The 18302-nt window shown below is 50.3% G+C and overlaps 1 protein-coding gene across 1 annotated transcript; it reads left to right on the top strand.

The window, feature by feature from the left end:
• The first annotated feature begins 6786 nt into the window (after nucleotides 1-6786).
• Nucleotides 6787-11489, top strand: Aqp2 (aquaporin 2). Its single transcript, XM_051189084.1, has 4 exons — nucleotides 6787-7275; nucleotides 9655-9819; nucleotides 10542-10622; nucleotides 11280-11489. The coding sequence occupies exons 1-4, from the start codon at nucleotides 6916-6918 to the stop codon at nucleotides 11487-11489; spliced, it is 816 nt and encodes a 271-aa protein (XP_051045041.1). The 5' UTR covers nucleotides 6787-6915.
• The last annotated feature ends 6813 nt before the right edge of the window (nucleotides 11490-18302 follow it).

Raw genomic sequence — 18302 nt, forward strand, 5'->3', positions numbered from 1 at the left:
TAGTAATCAGGGGCCTCTAGCTCTCTTTTTCATCTTGAATTCATTTATTTACTTTCTAGACAGGATGTCACGATGTAGCTCTGCCTGGCCTGGAACTCAGAGATCCTGCTTCCTCTGTCTCCCAAGTACTAAGATTAAAGGTGTGCACCAGTAAGTCAGGCAATAAATCTTTTTTAAGGCCCCCTAGATGGTTGGAGAGATGGCTCCAAGCACTGGCTGCTCTTCCAGAGGGCCTGGATTGGATCCCCAGCACCTACGTGGTGGCTCACAGCTCTAGGAGACTTAGTGCTGGAGAGGCAGCAGAGAATTCTACATCTGCATCAGCAGGTAGCAGAAAGAAAGAGAGACACTGGACCTGGCTTGAGCATTGAAACCTCAAAGCCCAACCCCCAGGGATACACTTTCTCCAGCAAGGCCACACCTTCTAATTATGCCACTCCCTATGGGCCTATGGGGACCATTTTCATTCAGACTACCACAGATGGTTAATACTTTTAAGAGTTCCTAGAACAGTGCATGATAGCATGAGAATTAAACACATTTAATACAGTAGCGGCTGTATTCTATCAATCCTATGATGTGCCTTTTTTTCTCATTATAATGTTCCTCACAATTGTGGCATGTGATGACACCTGGGGGTAGCTGTCATTGCCTTTGCAAACATAAGCTTGGCCTGGTAAGTTTCCAAAAGCCTTCTCCTCACTACATAACTTAATTACCACTTAAAATGCCTTCACGTTGGGTAAGCAGTATATGCTTGTAATCCTCGTACTCAAGTGGCTGAGGCAGGAGGATCATAAGTTTGAGGTCAGCCTGAGCTCCATAGTGAGACTTTGTCTCGAACGATAAAGTAAGTCTTCAAAATGTTATAGTACAAACTTTCGGATTACACCTGAGCCCGTTCCACGGGAGGGAATTGGTGCTTGGCTGGTGAGGCCATAGGCTCTGGTGGTGGAGAGGAAGACCTACTAAGACAGCTGTTTTGCTAAATGGACATGGTGTGTTAAACTGCATTCTAAATACTTCTGTTTACATCCATAGCTCCTCGGTCAAAGAAGTTTCTTTATGAAGTGGGCAGCAGTTAAGGCAGACATATAAACTCATCAAAACGTGGAAAAGAAGTAAGTGCGGCATGCTCAGCCATAAGTGGATCATCTGATCTATAGTGCTCAGGCAACATCCAGAGGATGGGAAGGAAGTCTGTGAAACACCGTCTTCTAGATGGGACATGACTGCTGCCGGCCCTCCTCCCCCAACTCTCCCACCCCCAGCCGTGGTGAATCACAGCAGGGGAGGTTACCTGCAGAAAACCTGTACAAGATAGGATCCATTAAGTATTAGGGTAGAGGCCCCACCCCAAGGAGCCATGGGTAGTCAGTGGTTGCTGGGGGAGAAGTAGTCATATTCCTCAGGTGAGGCTGTTGATAGGCTGCCCATGCTCGAGTGAATGATCTGACGCCTGTGCTCACACAACCTTAAAGGCAGTGGGTTACAAATAAGAACTCAACTAACCAGGAAGTAGGCTAGGGAAGGAAGGGTCAGGTAGCTGAGGGAGGGATAAATGAGGATAATTGTGAACGAATGAATAAATAAATGCACACAATGGTTCAGCATTAAGCAAAGTTATTGAGTACACAGAAGATGCAAGAAACAGATGAGCAAGAACTTGGTCTTAGTGATTCAAGGAGTACAATTCCCATTTTCTTGCAAAACAACAGGCAAGTGTTTGTAGCTCCAAAAGGAAGCACCCACCAGGAGGGGTGTTGTGTGGTTTATTACTGAGGAAAGAACAAAAGGTGTCACTGCTTACACACGAGATGAGACAACCCCTTCCACAACGTCCACAGCGGTGTCTGAGGGCCGGAAAGAATACTGAAGGGAGCAGCAGTCAGGCAGACCATGAACCTACCCCCACAGGCTATCCTCTGACTTCCATATGCACACCCCAGTACATGTGCAACTCCTGACACACTCAATAAGTAAATGTTTTAAATTCCTTTAAAGAAATGGTATGACACATCATTGCTTCTGGTGGCATAGAAGCTACTGTGTGTGTTTGGGGGTGGAGTGGGGAGTGGGCTTGGGCAGGAGGATCGGACTTGGCTGCCAGCCTTGGATACAAAAGTGAGACTTCAAGAGCAAGAGGCAGAAGAGGGGAGGATGAAAAGGAAGAAGAGAGTCTTCTCCCAACCAAAGGAAGGCTGAACTTGAATGAGAGGACATCTTGGGACTTCTTTGCTATGCACAGTGATTCTGGCTTGAAGAATCAATTTCTAAGGAAAGATATAAGGATCTTTCAGTAACTGAAAAAGGTGTGGGCTGGTGAGAAAGCATTTTTAGTTCTGTGGACTTAAGGGTAGCCTTTTCCATTGTTGTGTTACGTGGGGCTTGACATTCCCACTCATCCAAGACAGCACATTGCCCAAACTCTACTTAGCAGTGAATCGCAGCTGGCCCCTTAGACCTCCCCTTCAATGGGTGGTGGTGTAATTTTTAAAAAGCTGCTTGAGGAAGAAAGACGCCATGTGACAGAGTTCAATGTTTTATTATTATTATTACTATTACTATTATCATTATCATTATTATTATTACTAAAGGAATAGGATCGTAAAAAGGGGAAAGGGGAGGGGGGAGACCGACCTCCTAGGACAGGAGCATCGGGAGAGAGGAGAAAGGAAAGGGAGGCAGAGAGGCAGAGAGGGAAAGAGGGAGAGCGGGAGAGACAGAAATAGAGAGTGATGAGAGGTGGGCAGGGCCTTTTTAAAGAGGGAACACAGTGAATACACACAGGTGCTCTTAGTGGCATCAGCTGAGGATGTCTCTTGTCAGAACTCCAAAGGCAGGCCAGTAAAATGCCTAAATACTAACAGATGTTTGGACAGACAGATCAAGCCTTCATAAGTATCTCCCATTCACAACCCCTTTTTGTCTGAGAAAATTTTCTACAACCCCAGGTATGTAGGTATGTAAAATTGGCACACAACTCAAATACTTAATAATAAGAAATCATAAAGAAATTTACTTTCAAAATTCTTTGATATATATGTAATTTTCTTGTTTTTTGTTTGTTTTGGGTTTTTTTTTTTTTTTGAGATATGGTTTCCCTTCATAGTCCTGGAACTTGCCCTGTAGACCAGGCTGGCCTCAAACTCACAGAGATCTGCCTGCTGCCTAATGAGTGCTGGGATTAAAGGTGAAAGCATCTACTGACCGGCAATTTTACCATTTATTAAAGAAAGAAGCAAATTTGCATACTAAAATAAATGTACTCACTTATTTTACATACAGAATTAAATTTTGGTTAAATATTTGATACTACCAGCCGTTGGTGGCACACACCTTTAATCACAGTACTCAGGAGGCAGAGGCAGGCCAATCTGTGAGTTCAAGGTCAGCCTGGTCTACACGAGTTCCAGGACAGGCTCCAAAGCAACACAGAGAAACCCTGTCTGGAAACAAACAAAAAATTTGATACTGCAAAATGTACATCTTCAACATTTTGTAGATTTAGCTACTTTTTAGATTTTATAGAGGTCAATATGAGGACATGGGCTCATATAAGTATGAGGGATAAAACAAGTGACTTTAGAGTAAGTTCAGAGATCATTAGAAATTCTGTCCTCATAGCAAGCCGAAACCCACTGAGCAATGTTTTATGGAAGTCAGCAACACACACAGCGACTTTTATTATCTTTTATTTATTTATTTGTGGTTTCTTTTGGAACAGTCTCACGTAGCCCAGCTTTGAACTTGATCTTTAGTCCAGGCTGGTCTTGAACTCCTGATTCTCCTACCTCAGCCTTCCAAGGGCTGGAATTACAGATTGTGTGTGTGTGTGTGTGTGTGTGTGTGTGTGTGTGCGCGTGCACGTGTGTGTGCACACAGCCATTGTGTGTGAGACCGACAATGGATACCTTCTTGATTTCTCTCCACTTTCTTTATTAGGTAGATCTTTCCCTGAACCCAGAGCTCACCAGTTTGGCTTCTCTAGCTAGTCAGTTTGCCTGAGGAGCCCTTCCTGTGTCTCCCAGTACTGGGATTACAAGCAGGCCACCATGCTCTTCTGGTTGTGATGAGAATACTGGTGATTCGAACAGTTTACCCACTGAGCCATCTCCTTATCCCCCAAACAGCAATCTTATGAAAATCAAACATCCTAACATGATATTTACAGGTATTCAAATACATGATACATGATGAAAAATGACGGTAGAAAAATGTTAAAGTCTTTGTTTTTCATAAGTAAACCATTACATTTCTATAAGCACAGAAAACTGAATACGTACAGGGAAAACCCCTGTAATTTACAACACAACAATCTCAGCTCTCGCCAAGGCATTTAAAGCGAGGTTTTGCTGGCCTTGGGATGTGTGCCATGTGTGTCCACAAAGTGTGTGAGCTGTGTCCAGAACCAAGCCCGCAGTGAGGTCGCACAGAACGGCACAATGAGCTGCTGAAAACTCCGTTGAGCTCCAGACTCCGTTGGATCTTTGATTTCGAATTAAGTTTTTGGTTGCTACACATTCAAATTTGTCATGATCCCCTCATTGGGTTCAGTGGCCCACAATTTGGGAAGCTGGAGGAGGCAGGCAGAAACAAAAGCAAACGCTGTGGCCGCAGGGAGTACTACTGCACCCAAAGCCGCGTGGGAAGCTGGGCCTGGGATAGGAAAGCTTCTCCCCTCCTGGAAGGGTGGCAGGCCAGTGCAGTGCCCCGGCATGAGCCAAGCAGTTACGGCTGCCCTCCCCCTCCTGCCTGGCTTGAGGCCAGATCGGAGTATGCTGACAGCTCCTGGAAGTCGCAATCCCACAGGTACCGTGGTCTGTATGATCCCACCCTTGGTGTTTTGCTTGTTTTGTTGTTTCCCTCCTGGCAATGGAGCCCAGGGCTTCGTGTGTGTTAGGCAGCTGCTCTTCCACTGAGCCACACCCCTCATGCCGTGGCAATATGGATTTGTATCAAAAACTGCCCAAAGGTTTCGTGGGCCACACAGAAGCAGATGACATGATAAACATCTACTCCAGGTCTATGGGGACACTAGGCTGGTCATAGGCAGTGCCATCTAGGCTCAGAACCAAGGAATGATCATGATCATAAGTAAGGTATAGACCAGAAAGGGTGTGTGGCTCATCGAAGGTCACACAGGCAATGGTCAAGGGTGGGTTTGGAGACACTGTTGAAGCTTCAGCTCATACAAGGCCTAGGGTTTTCCAGGGACAGGGACTGAAGGGATTGAAGGAGATAGTACATACAGTATGGTATATATCATCAAGAAGCAGTCAAGATACATTCCCTGTGTGGGGGTCTCCACCCTTTGTGTGTGCCATGTCTGGGTATGCTAGTTAGTTAAAGAAGGAAACTGAGTCACAGGTACCCTTCTCAGAACAGGACTCTGACTTTCTCTGGAGAGCCTGAATTAGAGGGCAGAATCCTGAGCAGAGGGCATCTGGGGATGAGGCACCTTGTGCATTGTGCAAGTAGTACCTGACACCCAAGCCCTGTGAGGCTGCCTACTGTCCTGGAGCTTGCCTGTGTTCAGGCCGTTTGAGGGTTCTTCCTCCTCATTCTCATCTTCATAACAGCAGGAGTTACAAATAGTGTGTGTGTGTGTGTGTGTGTGTGTGTGTGTGTGTGTGTGATTTGTGGGTGCCTGTTTGTTGTGCATCTTGCTACGTTCTGAAAACAAATGTCTAGGGAATATCATTGCCACCATCATCCAGGTGAGGAGAGGCTCAGAGCAAGCCTCAGCAGAGGAGGGTATCATGGATACTATTCCACACTAGATTCTAGTCCCAGCTCAGCTGCCAATCTTCTGGCATACCTTGGATAAGTAACCAACCCTCCCTTGGCCTCAGTTTCCCTCTTTAACCATGGCATTAGTGTCTCTACACTCATCAGTCCCTCCCAAATGTTTGCTCCTAGAACTATTGCTGGCCATGAGGACTCGAAGTCCATTATCTGGATGTGTTGAGCTCACCCACCTTTGGATCCCCAATGAAGAAAGAGGCATGGGGTAGGCCCATCTTCTAGGCAGCAACAGCCACAACAGCTGTGACAGCAGGGTGGCCTCACCTGAACACTGACCAAGATGAGTGACACTAAGACCAGGAGAGTCACTAGCAGACGCCATGGCTTTCTTGAGCCTATAGGGATAGCTGTGCCACAGGAGCTCAAAGCCCTCATTTTCCTAAGTTGACCCTAGGTGACTCCATCATGCAGGACCAGGATCCCAGGGCCACTGAGCCACCCTAGGCTCAAGGCAATGGGAGTTGCTCTCTGGCTGGGGCTCCTGGGTGAAGGTGAAGCTAATGACTTATGGGTGATTAACTGCAGGGAAGCAAGCCCAAGAATTTTTGCCTTGGAAATTTGTCTCAGGTCATCTGGTTGTTTTCCATCCCCTTCCAGAAAGAAGACCATCCAGTCAGTGGAGGGGTAGTCGGTTTGGGATGAGGCATTGCCCCTTTCTTGACCAACCTCTTAGTCAATGAGGTCAGTGGACACAGTCTGCTCTGCAGGAGCTGGTGCTGGTGGTGGTCACTGTGGGGGCTGGGGAGGCCCTGGGGCAGCTCCCTGGGGTAACAGAGGGAACAAACACGGAAAACAGGGGACGTCAATCCTTATCTAGAGTTCATTAATGAGGAGAACATTAGTCAGCTGTGAAAGCCAAGATGGCATGATAGGCCATTGGGTGGGCAGGGGCAGGTTGGGGGCAAGGCCACCATGGGAGAGCATGGCATTGGTAGACACACCTCCTCTACCCCACGTGCCCAAATCCAGGATAGAAAGGCCCTATAAGTGCCCAAGGCCCAGCCTCCGCAGAGTCCCAGAGAAAGAGAGACCAGGAAGAGAGAGGGAGTGAGGAAAAGCCACCCCTGTGGCCCAGACCACTGGTCAGGGTTCAGAAGGCTGAGCAGCATGTGGGAACTTCGATCCATAGCCTTCTCCAGGGCCGTGCTGGCGGAATTCCTGGCCACACTCCTTTTCGTTTTCTTTGGCCTTGGCTCAGCCCTGCAGTGGGCCAGCTCCCCACCCTCTGTGCTCCAGATTGCTGTGGCCTTTGGCCTGGGCATCGGCACCCTGGTGCAGACTCTGGGCCATGTCAGCGGGGCCCACATCAACCCTGCTGTGACTGTGGCGTGCTTAGTGGGCTGCCATGTCTCCTTCCTCCGAGCTGCCTTCTATGTGGCTGCCCAGCTGCTGGGGGCTGTAGCCGGGGCAGCCATACTCCATGAGATTACTCCAATAGAAATCCGCGGGGACCTGGCTGTCAATGCTGTGAGTAGCCCAGCTTTATCCCTTCTAGGAGGGGCAGATGCTGACAACCCTTGTGCCCGATAAGATGTGTGGGACAGGCTGAGTAGGGACACAGAGAGCCTAAGGCTAGGAACACTGGCAGCTACCCCAGGAGAGCTGGGGAGAGAGCCACCAAGTCACCAGGAGCAGAATCCTGGGAGCCAGCTGTGGGCCCTTCCACCCACTACCACCAAGGGAGTGCAGACTTGTTTCTGTTGGGTTCCAGAGGAGGACTAGGGTAGAGTGCAGCTGGACACAGCACCCTAGTGCAGACAAACCAGACTGTGGCGCCTCAGGAACTTTGGGAAGGGATAAGGTATCTCCATAGCGCTGTTGGGGTGAGGACTAGACAGCGTTCCTCTTGAGCCAAACACTGACAACTCTGTAAGAGAGGGGCAGAGTTGGGGAAGGGGTGCTCTAAACCTCAAAACCTGTAATCTCTCCCTCAACCAATTGTCTTAAATACTACCTGAGCTTTGTCTGACAAATGAAGAAACAGATTTGGGAAGGGAATCAGTAGATGGAATGCTCTAGAGTTTGTTCATGGCAGAATTACCAGAACCCAACAGAAGCCTGCAGGGAGCTTGCCCGTCAGTGGTTTATTCATGCACTTTGAGAGGAGATGATGGAACCATGGTCCCTCTCCTCTCCAATCTGTGCAGGTCTAGGAATCTAGGGATCCCTTTAGCACTCTGTTCCCCTACCCCAAACCAAGAAGGCAAGAACCTCTCCTGCTCTTTCTTCCTCATTCTCCACTTACTCGGTCCCTCAGCCCTGCACACACTCTCCTCATCTGAAGAAATGGCTTTCCTCATGAGAGGGACAGAGGTCCGCCAGTTAGGGAACACTCTTCTTCAAATTGGAAAATGCAGTGAGGCTGGGCGCGTAGCGCCAAAAAGGTAAAGGGGCTGAGGTGAGGGATGGAGTGTGTCTATTTCCATTCAAAATTAAATGAGTTTGTTTGGCAGCAGGGAGACGTCCAGCTAGAGTCTAAGGAGACGTTCCAGAGACAATACCTCAGGCTTTCTTTCTCTAGCAGGAAGGCACTGAGAAAGCTAAAGCCTGGGGAGTGGCCAGCCCTTGTCCTGCGACATTTCCCAGCCAGCCCAGCAGTCACCATCAAAGGCTGTTCCTCTGCACTGAGCCATCTCGGGTGGCTAGAATAAGGCAGCATAGTGCCTGTTTGCCCTGAGGCTAGTGAGACAGAGAGACCAGTGACCACCCAAGCTGCTCAGTGTTCTCTGCAGATGCCACCAAGAGTCTGCTTGGACCCCAGGAAGTTGCTACCGAGGCAGATCTGCCCTATGCCAGGCCACGTCCTATCTTACCTTGGTGCAGTCCTGTGAGTCTCCCCACCCTATAGTTGTAACCCAGCAATCAGTGGGCCCGAATCATGGAGGCAGTAAACAGTGTCATCTAGAAACAGCCCTGGCTATGTGACATCAAACACACATCTCGACTATCTCCCTTGAACAGCCATCGCCAACAAGAGTGGATTGGAGGCTCATCCTTGTCATCCTCAATCCTTCAGGGTTGGTTTTATCAGCCACGGAGACCAAAACAAATAGTCCCCAAAGCCTCCAAAGTGGCAGTCCCAAGTCTTTCTTCCTGTCTCTATCAGGTTGTAGTATGGTAGAGGTTGAGGCTAGACCCTAGAAAGACCTCGAAGTGCCAGGCTAGGAGCTCAGGACCTAGAGAAAGAGTGTGGGGGTTATGAATTGTCATCAGCCCATCCTGTGCCCAGAGGGCAGGGTGTGGGGTACAGAAGACAAAACTCAGAGAGAAATCCAGTGCTGGGTGTGGCCAGGTTATGAAAGGGCCTCTTAGCTCAGCCCCACGTTCTCTTCTTCCCCACAGCAGGGGCTGCAGTGACCGTGGGCTCCCTGTATGGTATGGAAGCTTTACCTTCAGTATTCTAACCAACCCCCAGCCTCCACAGGGTGTACAGGGAGCAGCTCTGGGGAAAGAAGTCTGAATGCAATGGGGAGAGGGGAAGGCAGAGGTGACCACCAGACTATAAGTTCCTTGACCGTGGGACCAAGGACGACTGAACCCTTCTGCATCTCCTTGCATCTGTGTGACCAAGAGATAAAGCTGTTATCAGTCCCAATGCTTCCTGCTGCAATCAGAGACCTCAGCCTACTCATCTGTTAGGTTGTGGGATCCACCTCCCACCCTCAGGCTGTCTGGGATCCATCCCCTGCCTTGGGACCAGGATCCAGAAGGGCAGTGTTTACAAGGGGCAGTTTTCTAGTTCTCAGCCTGGAGGCCTCCATGGAGCCCTAAGCAAGTAAACAGAAAGGGGGCAGGTAGTCTGACGAGCTTCCCTCGGCTCACCCCCCTTTCGCTCCCTCCCCCCAGCTCCACAACAACGCAACAGCGGGCCAGGCTGTGACGGTGGAGCTCTTCTTGACCCTGCAGCTGGTACTCTGCATCTTTGCCTCCACTGATGATCGCCGCAGTGACAACCTGGGCAGCCCTGCTCTCTCCATCGGTTTCTCTGTTACTCTGGGCCACCTCCTTGGGGTAAGTCATAGCCACAGGTTCCAGCCACCCTACAGGAACCAAAATATACATGGGACACCGTATACACACATATAACTTCCCCAGACGGTCAGTCACACAGGATGTCCAAGGAAGACACATAATCTGAAGTTGTGGCTCCCACACACCCCTAGAGGGCAGATAGCCCTCCAGTCTCAAGTAATATAAGCCCAGGAATTGTCCACTTGTAGGTTCCTTGTTTTTTGATTGGTTGGCTGATTTTGTTTTGTTTTGTTTATTTATTTGTTTATTTGATTTTGAAACTGGGTCTCACTGTGTAGCCTTGGCTGGCCTAAACTTGGTATGTAGACCAGGCTATCCTCACAGAGGTCCTGTCTGCCTCTGCCTCCCAAGTGCTGGGACAGAAGGTGTCTGCCACTTGCTCCACCTTTCATAGGTTCCCTTTAAGCTGAGTCCAAGCTTCTCAAGCACTGGAAGGGGGATGAGGGTGCGATGCCCTGCCATGCTCTCACCCCTCCCCCACTGGAAGGGGGATGAGTGTGCGATGCCCTGCCATGCTCTCACCCCTCCCCCACTGGAAGGGGGATGAGGGTGCGATGCCCTGCCATGCTCTCACCCCTCCCCCACTGGAAGGGGGAGGAGTGTGAGATGCCCTGCCATGCTCTCACCCCTCCCCCACTGGAAGGGGGATGAGAGTGCGATGCCCTGCCATGCTCTCACCCCTCCCCCACTTCCTCCCACAGATCTACTTCACAGGCTGCTCCATGAATCCAGCACGCTCCCTGGCTCCAGCAGTCGTCACTGGCAAGTTTGATGACCACTGGGTAATGGCCGAACCCATCTTCCCCATCCCTAGATATCTTCCCAGAGAAACACTGGGGGTGGGTGGAGCGGTGGACTTCTCAAGGCCTCTCCCTCCACTTGTCCTGAGGTCCTGGGAAACCTTTGTCCCACCCTCCAAGCTGTGCCAATGATTCTGCCTTCCTCTGTCCCTTGCTATAGATGAAGGTAACAATCATTATTTTACTGGCTTTCTTGGGTAATTTAAGTGAGTGTATCTCCATAACACAGTGTCTGGCATTCAGAATCCAAAAAAATGATATTCAGGCTTAATAGTAGTGCTTGGTATGTGCCAGGCTCTGTTCTCAGAGCTTTGCAAACCATGGCTTTTTTAATCGTCCCATCTCTAGGAAGTGAGTATTTTTGTCAGAAAAAGAAACAGGCTCAATGAAAGTGAGTTCTCCAAGTTCATACAAGCTGTGGACTTCACAGCCGGACTTCACAGCCAGGCCGGCAACCCACTTGCCCCCCACCCCGACACACACACACACACACACAAACAAGTCGCCCTTGGCAGCTCATGCTGACCATGGCACCTGAGGGCGGTTCCTACACAGCAGGGACAGCAGCCTTCCCAGGGGGTTCCACGTGCTGGGTGAGCCTGTGCCAGAACCTCTCCCCCGCTCCGCCCCCACCCCCAGGTCTTCTGGATCGGACCCCTGGTGGGCGCTATCATCGGCTCTCTCCTCTACAACTACCTGCTGTTCCCTTCGACAAAGAGCCTGCAGGAGCGGCTGGCGGTGCTCAAGGGCCTAGAGCCCGACACCGACTGGGAAGAGCGCGAGGTCCGGCGGCGGCAGTCGGTGGAGCTCCACTCACCGCAGAGCCTGCCGCGCGGGAGCAAGGCCTGAGCGCCCCGCCGCGCCCCGCCCCGCCCTGTCCCGCAGCTCACACCACAGCGCAGCCCGCTGACGGCTCGCCCCCTCCCTTCCCCTGGCCCGCCGTCGGCCGGCAGTGCAGAGTGGCTGCTCCAGCGCCCGCAAGCGCCGTGAACCTCAAGAAGGGGCTCGCCCGAGAACCTGGCCGCATCTGCACCCGGTAGTCTTGGCCGCAGCGACCATCTGGCTCGTCCTTTGCAGGGATCCAGGAACTTGGGGAACCAAGCCGTTGGGCGGGGAGGAGCAGGCGGGCGGGCGGGAGAGCTCTGGAGAGCCCGCACCTGGTGCAGGGGCAAACGTGTATAGAGACCACCTTGAGGGTCTGTGGTTGGTATCTGGTTTTTTTCGGGTGTAAATCGTCCACTTCCGCGTGCTTCTCTCCTGACATGCAGGGTCCGCGTGTTCCTGAGTGTGACCCTGATTTGTCCATGATGATACAGGGCCCAGGAACGTCTCCTGCACCTGAAATAAATCCACTTCCTCTGCTATGGACGAGTCCTCCTAGCAAGCCAGGCCCGGGAAGGGATGGGGGGCTAGTTTCCAACCTTTTCCTCGACCCTCTGGGAAGACTCGACCAAACAGCAGTCCTCGGCCAAAGACTTGCCAGGACTCATTGCTGGAAGGGACATGTCAACTAGAGAACAAGTACCCTAGACACGATCTCCGGAGAAGGGAGGATTGTGTATCCAAGGACTTTATTTCTGCCCCGAGGGAGGGCTCTTCAGCGGAGAGAGGGGAGGCAGGCATATGAGTGTGTGATGACTTCCTTCCCCAGGGAGCCCACACATACCCAAAGATTAGTCTTCCACTTGGGCAAAGAAAACAAAAGCCCTCTGTAGGGCCCCAGCTTTTGTCCTGGGAGAGGGGGATTTGCAATTAGACACTGTTTGAAAGAAGATACTCAGTTTCGCAAGTGAGCCCTGGAGCCCAGCACATGGCACATGCCTATGGCCTGCAGGGCAAGGTGCTCAGGCATGCAACCACAGGCACCAAGCAACACCCCTCCAACACTTTACTTGTTGCCCCTCCTCCCCAGGAATCTCTGTTTCCTCTTACCTTTCCTTCCTCCCTGCTCAGGGATCCACCCTCTTCCACCTACCATTGCCTGACTGTGTGTGGACCTTGTAGCCAGCTGCTCCTCAGAATCAGAGAAAGGAAGTGACTTGACCAGGCAGAGTTGTGTCAGAATCTGGAAACCAAACATGTAAATGCTCAGTGCAGGGCAATGGTTCTCAAGTGAGATTAAACTGGGATTCAGTGAGATGATGCATATAAAGTTGCTGTGGGAACCGTGGTTCTTTCCGCCATTATCACACATCATTAGGCTTGTTTTCATTATTGCTGCCTTCTCCAGTAGGGGAAGGCAGAACAGGCCAGACCTCTAACTTTCTGTACTTCTCGTAATCGGTAGTTAAAGCAAACCAGAACTCCGGGGGGCGGCGGGGGAGGGCAAGGTCCAGGCAGAAGGTTTGGTGCTGCTCCTTCCTGGTCCTTGTTGCCTGCCAGCTGGCCATCTTCCACCTCCACCCTTTCTCTGCAGCTGCTAACTAATCTAAGGCTCACAGCTTGAGTTCCTTCTCCAGCTTTCTGTCACCCCCACACTCTCAAGGCTTCTGATTGCATCTGTCCCCAACACCAGCCTCACACCCCAGCACCCATTCATGTGACCAGGTCTAAGTAAAATCTCTGTAACTGTGACCTTTCTGTGTCCTCGACCAAACTGGAGGCAAGAAAAGGCACACTGGACATATGCACCGTGGACATATGCTCCCGCTGTCACTCCAACACTGTGACAGTGGCTTGACCTCATGGCTGCCAGGAGAATGTCATCAGTGGCCTCTGGGGCTGCCCCAGTCTCAGCACTGAAAGTCAAAGCATCAAGGCATTCATTACATCCCCACTCCACTTTACCCCCAGCACACCCCTCTGGAAGATCAAGAATGTCTCTGAACCACTTCCTGAGTACAACCTACCCAAGACTGAGGTCAAAGCAGGATCCTACAGGGTGGGAGAACCAAGGAATATGAGTGATGCTCTTCTCTGTGTCCTGGCCACTTCCTATGTATTAATCCATCTAATGGAAACCTCCAGTTGGGTTCAGGAAAGTTCATAGTCCCCAGCCATGTAAAGCTTTACTATTTCCAAACAAATTCCTTTAACATTCCAACTTTATGAGATAGGCAGAACAAAAGCTTATTTTTCCATTTGATTCTGAAACTGGGGCCCTAAAGGCTGGCCCAAAGACACACAGCTAATACCAGAATATTCAGCTGGGCTGGTTCAGCCCAGTTCAAGTCTCTATCATGTAGTGAGTGGACAGAGAGCCTTGAAGAGGGTGGTGACTGGGTCAGAAGGAAATGACACAAGGACTTACGGATGGTTCCTGCCCTTGAAGAGCACCCAGTCAAGAAGGTGGAGGTCAGACACACCCAAACTAGACAGACACAGAGCAGCATGGAGGCAGGTAGAGAGACTTCCAGGTCCCCAAGCTAGGGGCACACACAGCTCCAGGCTGACAGGAGGAAGTGGCTGACCACCTGTCCCGGTGGCGTCCTTCCTTCCCACTGTGCAGAATGACTTCGTCTCTCCCAAAGTTGCTTTGATGTTTGCATCTTTAAGCTGTGGTCCTGTATGTATGCCATGCCTCTCAGGCACAGTGTAACCTCTTTGGGGGTGTTCTCTTACCATCTTTCCCTATGGGCCTTGTTTAACACAGTTCTGCAGATAGTAAACACTCAATAAATGCTCATTTACCAATAAATGCTTTCTCTCTTCCACAATTTAAAAGTGGAGTATAATCCTCTCCAAGAAACAGATGGAAGGTGTGGGGGGGGGGGTTGGGGGAGTAGGAGGAGAGGAGGAAGGGGGAACTGGGATTGGAATGTAAAAAATATATTTTTAAAAAAATCGTCAGTATAGTCCACATGCTAGAGACAGTCCCAGGTCCCTAACATTTCCACCCCAGCCCTCTCCTTCAGAGGTCCCTATATTAGGAGGAAAAAGAGCCTTTCTCTGAGAGATGCTAGCTAGCCCCTTTGCCACAAGTGGGAAGACAACTCAAAAGTTCCCAGGGAACTTCATTTGGAGCAGAAAGATCAGGACCTTACATGCACAGGATAAAGATTTTTTTTTTGTTTTGTTTTGTTTTTTTTGTTTTGTTTTTCTTCTCTGAGAGGGGTTTCTTTTTTTTTAACAACCCTGGCTGTTCTGGAACTCACTCTATAGACCAGCTGTCCTAGAACTCACAGAGATCCACCAGCCTCTGCCTCCAGAGTGCTGGGATTAGAGCCGTGCACCACCACAGCCAGGCACAAAGACAATTATTACTATTACTATTATTGCTTTTATTTTCTCTTATGTGTCATGGACATTTTGTGTGCATATATGTCTGTGCACCATGTGTGTGCCTGGTACCCATGGAAGCTAGAATAGGACATCCCTTGGACTGGGTTACAGACCATTGTGAGCCACCATGTTAGCTCTGGGAATGGAACCCAGGACCTCTGGAAGAGCAGCCAGTGCCCCCAATTCTAAAATCTAGTGCCCATGACAGCAGCTGCAGGGAAGGATTCACAGCCCCATTATCAACCACAAGTACCTGAGTTCCCTTAATCTTTAGTTCAAATTGGATACTTGGCTCTGACACAGAAAAGAACTCCAGGAGAAGCTAGTATGATGCAGAGGTGGAGTTCATTAAAAGACACTTTTATTAAAAGAAAAATAAGAACTACCTGAGTGCATGGGTACCATCTTCTCAGAGAGTCCCAATGAAATGTCTAAGTCTTAGACATATAGAACATGTTGGCAGCTCTCAAACGGTTGCTAAGGAACTGCTTTTCTTCAATAAATGAGATTTCAGGGTGGTCTAGAAATGGCTCTAGAGGGGTCTTGGATAGGATTACAATCTGATAAAATAAAACCAGAAGCCACTAGAGTGGCACAAGGGGGTTAGAATGTATTATTTTACTGTAAAGGGGGTTTCTGGTGAGATTCCTAGAAAATTACAGGTCTTCCACTGGGAAGGGAGAAGCCTTAAGAAAATGTTAATTGTGTTGGATTATTGACACTGAGCTAGTCTGAGTCCCCTGTCTGTAACAGATATAAAGTAACTGCAGAGGTGTCTTGGGTGGGATTACAATGAGATAAGGAAACACCAAGAGACCACAATTTTACAAGTTGGTTAGAATGGCTTCTTACTGTACATGGGGCCTTTCCTGAGAGAGTAGAAAACTGAGGGTCTATGGTTGGTAACAGGCTCTACCCAGACTCTGGGGTGACAGGCTCCTTTCTCTTTCCACATTCCCATAGTTTTGCCAGTGACTCTTTCCCATCATTTCTCCAGTAAGGGACCTGGTGACCTTTATGGGTAGAGAGATGGAAAGACCTTAGACATAAGTCTTGGAAAGAGAAGTGGCTCTGGGAGGGAGCTTGTGACCAAGTCTGTGTAGAAAGTTGTGGTCTCTATCCTAGGCCACTGTGCCAGCCTGAGCAAGTGACTTCTGAGGTCTGGTGTCTTCACAAAGTTGCTTGGAATTAAATCACTGGCACAGCAGAGACAATTCCAACCTATATTTTAATCCATTAAAAGGCAAGAACTAGTTCTTTTGTTTGTTTTTGAGATAGGGTCTCACTATGTAGTCTCTGGCTGACCTAGAACTCACTCTGTAGACCAGACTGGACTTGAACTCATAGAAGTCTTCCTGCCTCTGCCTCCCAAAAGGCATGAGCTATCATGCCTGACCCAAACTAGCCTGTTTTCTCCCCAGCGCTGGGAATTGAACTTAGGGCTCTACATATGCTAGGCAAGGGCTCTACCACTGAGTTGTATTCCCAGAAAGAACAAGTTCTTGGCCTTTCTAATTTCCTTTGTTAGCTGGGAAAGAGAAGGCTCAAATTTTCAGGCAAGAACTTCCTTTGATGAGTCCATCTCCAGGAGCACTTGAGTCCTGCCCACTCTAGGAAAATAGATTGTGAGACCTATGGATTCAGGAAGACAGTGCCTGGACAGAGAAAATGAAGGCAAATTAAGTGAGCAGAAAGGAAGGTGGGTGTCTGGCCTCAAGGTCTCTGAGGTGATCATGGCCATTCTCCAGACTGAACCCCAAGCCCTGAAGAAAATCCTGATTATAGCTGCTGTGCCCTGCTGGGGGCTTGGCCTCACAACCCCACAGAGAAAAGAACAGTCTACCAGACTGCCGTTGGGGAGGAGTCGCTCAGCAGGAAATGCCAGGCAGCGTGGGGAACAATAGCGGGGTTTCTTTGGACCCTGTTTTCTTTGGCCTCTCAGCTGCCACCTGGCCGGGAGTCCCTCCCTCCTCTAGGTTCTTGCCTTTCTATAGGCGCCTCCTCTCATGCCCTGCTGGGCACACGTATCTTATCCTCTGAGACACCCTAGCACTGAATTGCCCTAGGAGGCCAGGAGGCTTCTAAAATGGACCATGGCATGGGAAGAGCCTTGCTCTATGGCCAGCACAGTGCAAAGTGCTCAAGCTTGAATGTGGGGGCAGAGGGGTGCAGTTTCTCTCCAGGGATCCTGAGGGTGGGTCCTTGCCCTGCCCCCAAGCTCTGGGAAAGCCCTCCAGCCTCCTTCCACACATATGAAACCTGGAGAGGGCTCAGAGCAGCAAGGAGGTCTGGAAGCCCAGAGGGAAGAGACAAGAACAAGAGGGAGTTGGGAACTAGAAAATGTGTTGCCCACTCCAAGAGTGGAAGGACTTGATGGGGGGTGGGAGTGGGAGCCAGAAAGACAAATTGTATGAGAGTCAGAAGTAGGCAAATGGGATAGAGACAGGCAGAAACAAAGTCCCACAGATTAAAAGAGACTAAAAAAACCGGTGAATTAGAGACTACTCAGAAACAATAATAGGCAGGTTGACTGTAAAAGAAAGGAAGAAAAAAGCAGAAACCGAGTCAGAGAGACGACGGGCAGAAAGATGAAGACTTAGAAGACAAAAAGTGTTAGAGGAAAAGAAACAACAGTGAACATACTAGTGGAGAGGGGGACAGAGATGAACGAACGAGCAGAGAGAGAGAGAGAGAGAGAGAGAGAGAGAGAGAGAGAGAGAGAGAGAGAGAGACTGAGACTGCCACGATGGATGAAAGACCAACAGGGATAAGAAGCAGACAGCCACTTGGAGAGCGACCAAAACTAAGTGAGGGTTTAAATGGACCCACGGTGGCTGGTTGAGGAGGAAAGAGAAGAAAGCAGGAGATCTAAAGTGAGGGACTTCTGGGTCGGAAACAGAGAGACCCTTCACTCTGACCCCAGTCTTGGGGCCTCTTTTCTAAACCCAAGTCGGTCACCGCTCCAGGGCCCCCAAGGGCTGCCACGGAGAATGTCTCCTAGAGCCGGCACTGCCACACGTGGCGTCGAGGATTGCCAAGCGCAGGGCAGGCTGGCACTGTCTTCCCTGTCCAACGCCCCCGCTCACGCCGGGCTGGACCGGGGAGAGGCCCACGATCGCTGGACCGCCCCTGCCACGGGCGGATAGGGACTAAGAGGCCCTGTCCTCAGAGAATCGCATCACTCTGGCCCGGCCGTGGGTGAAGCCGGGTCAGGATGCTCCGGTCGCGCGAGGAAAAGGAGCTGGACCAAAAGCCCGAGGAGCAGGAGCAGAAAAGGGGAAGACCGTCAGCCGTCCCGGGACTCAGGTGAAGGCCAGCCGGAGGAACTTCCAGAGCTCTGTGCGACCGGAGGCGGCAGCCTAGCCGGGGAGCCCGGGAACGCACGTCGGCCAGGAGGGCGCGGGAGCAGCGCGGAGCGTACAATGCGCGCGACCCAGACCT

Source organism: Phodopus roborovskii, unplaced genomic scaffold (genome assembly GCF_943737965.1).
Source record: "Phodopus roborovskii unplaced genomic scaffold, PHOROB, whole genome shotgun sequence".
NCBI lineage: Eukaryota > Metazoa > Chordata > Mammalia > Rodentia > Cricetidae > Phodopus > Phodopus roborovskii.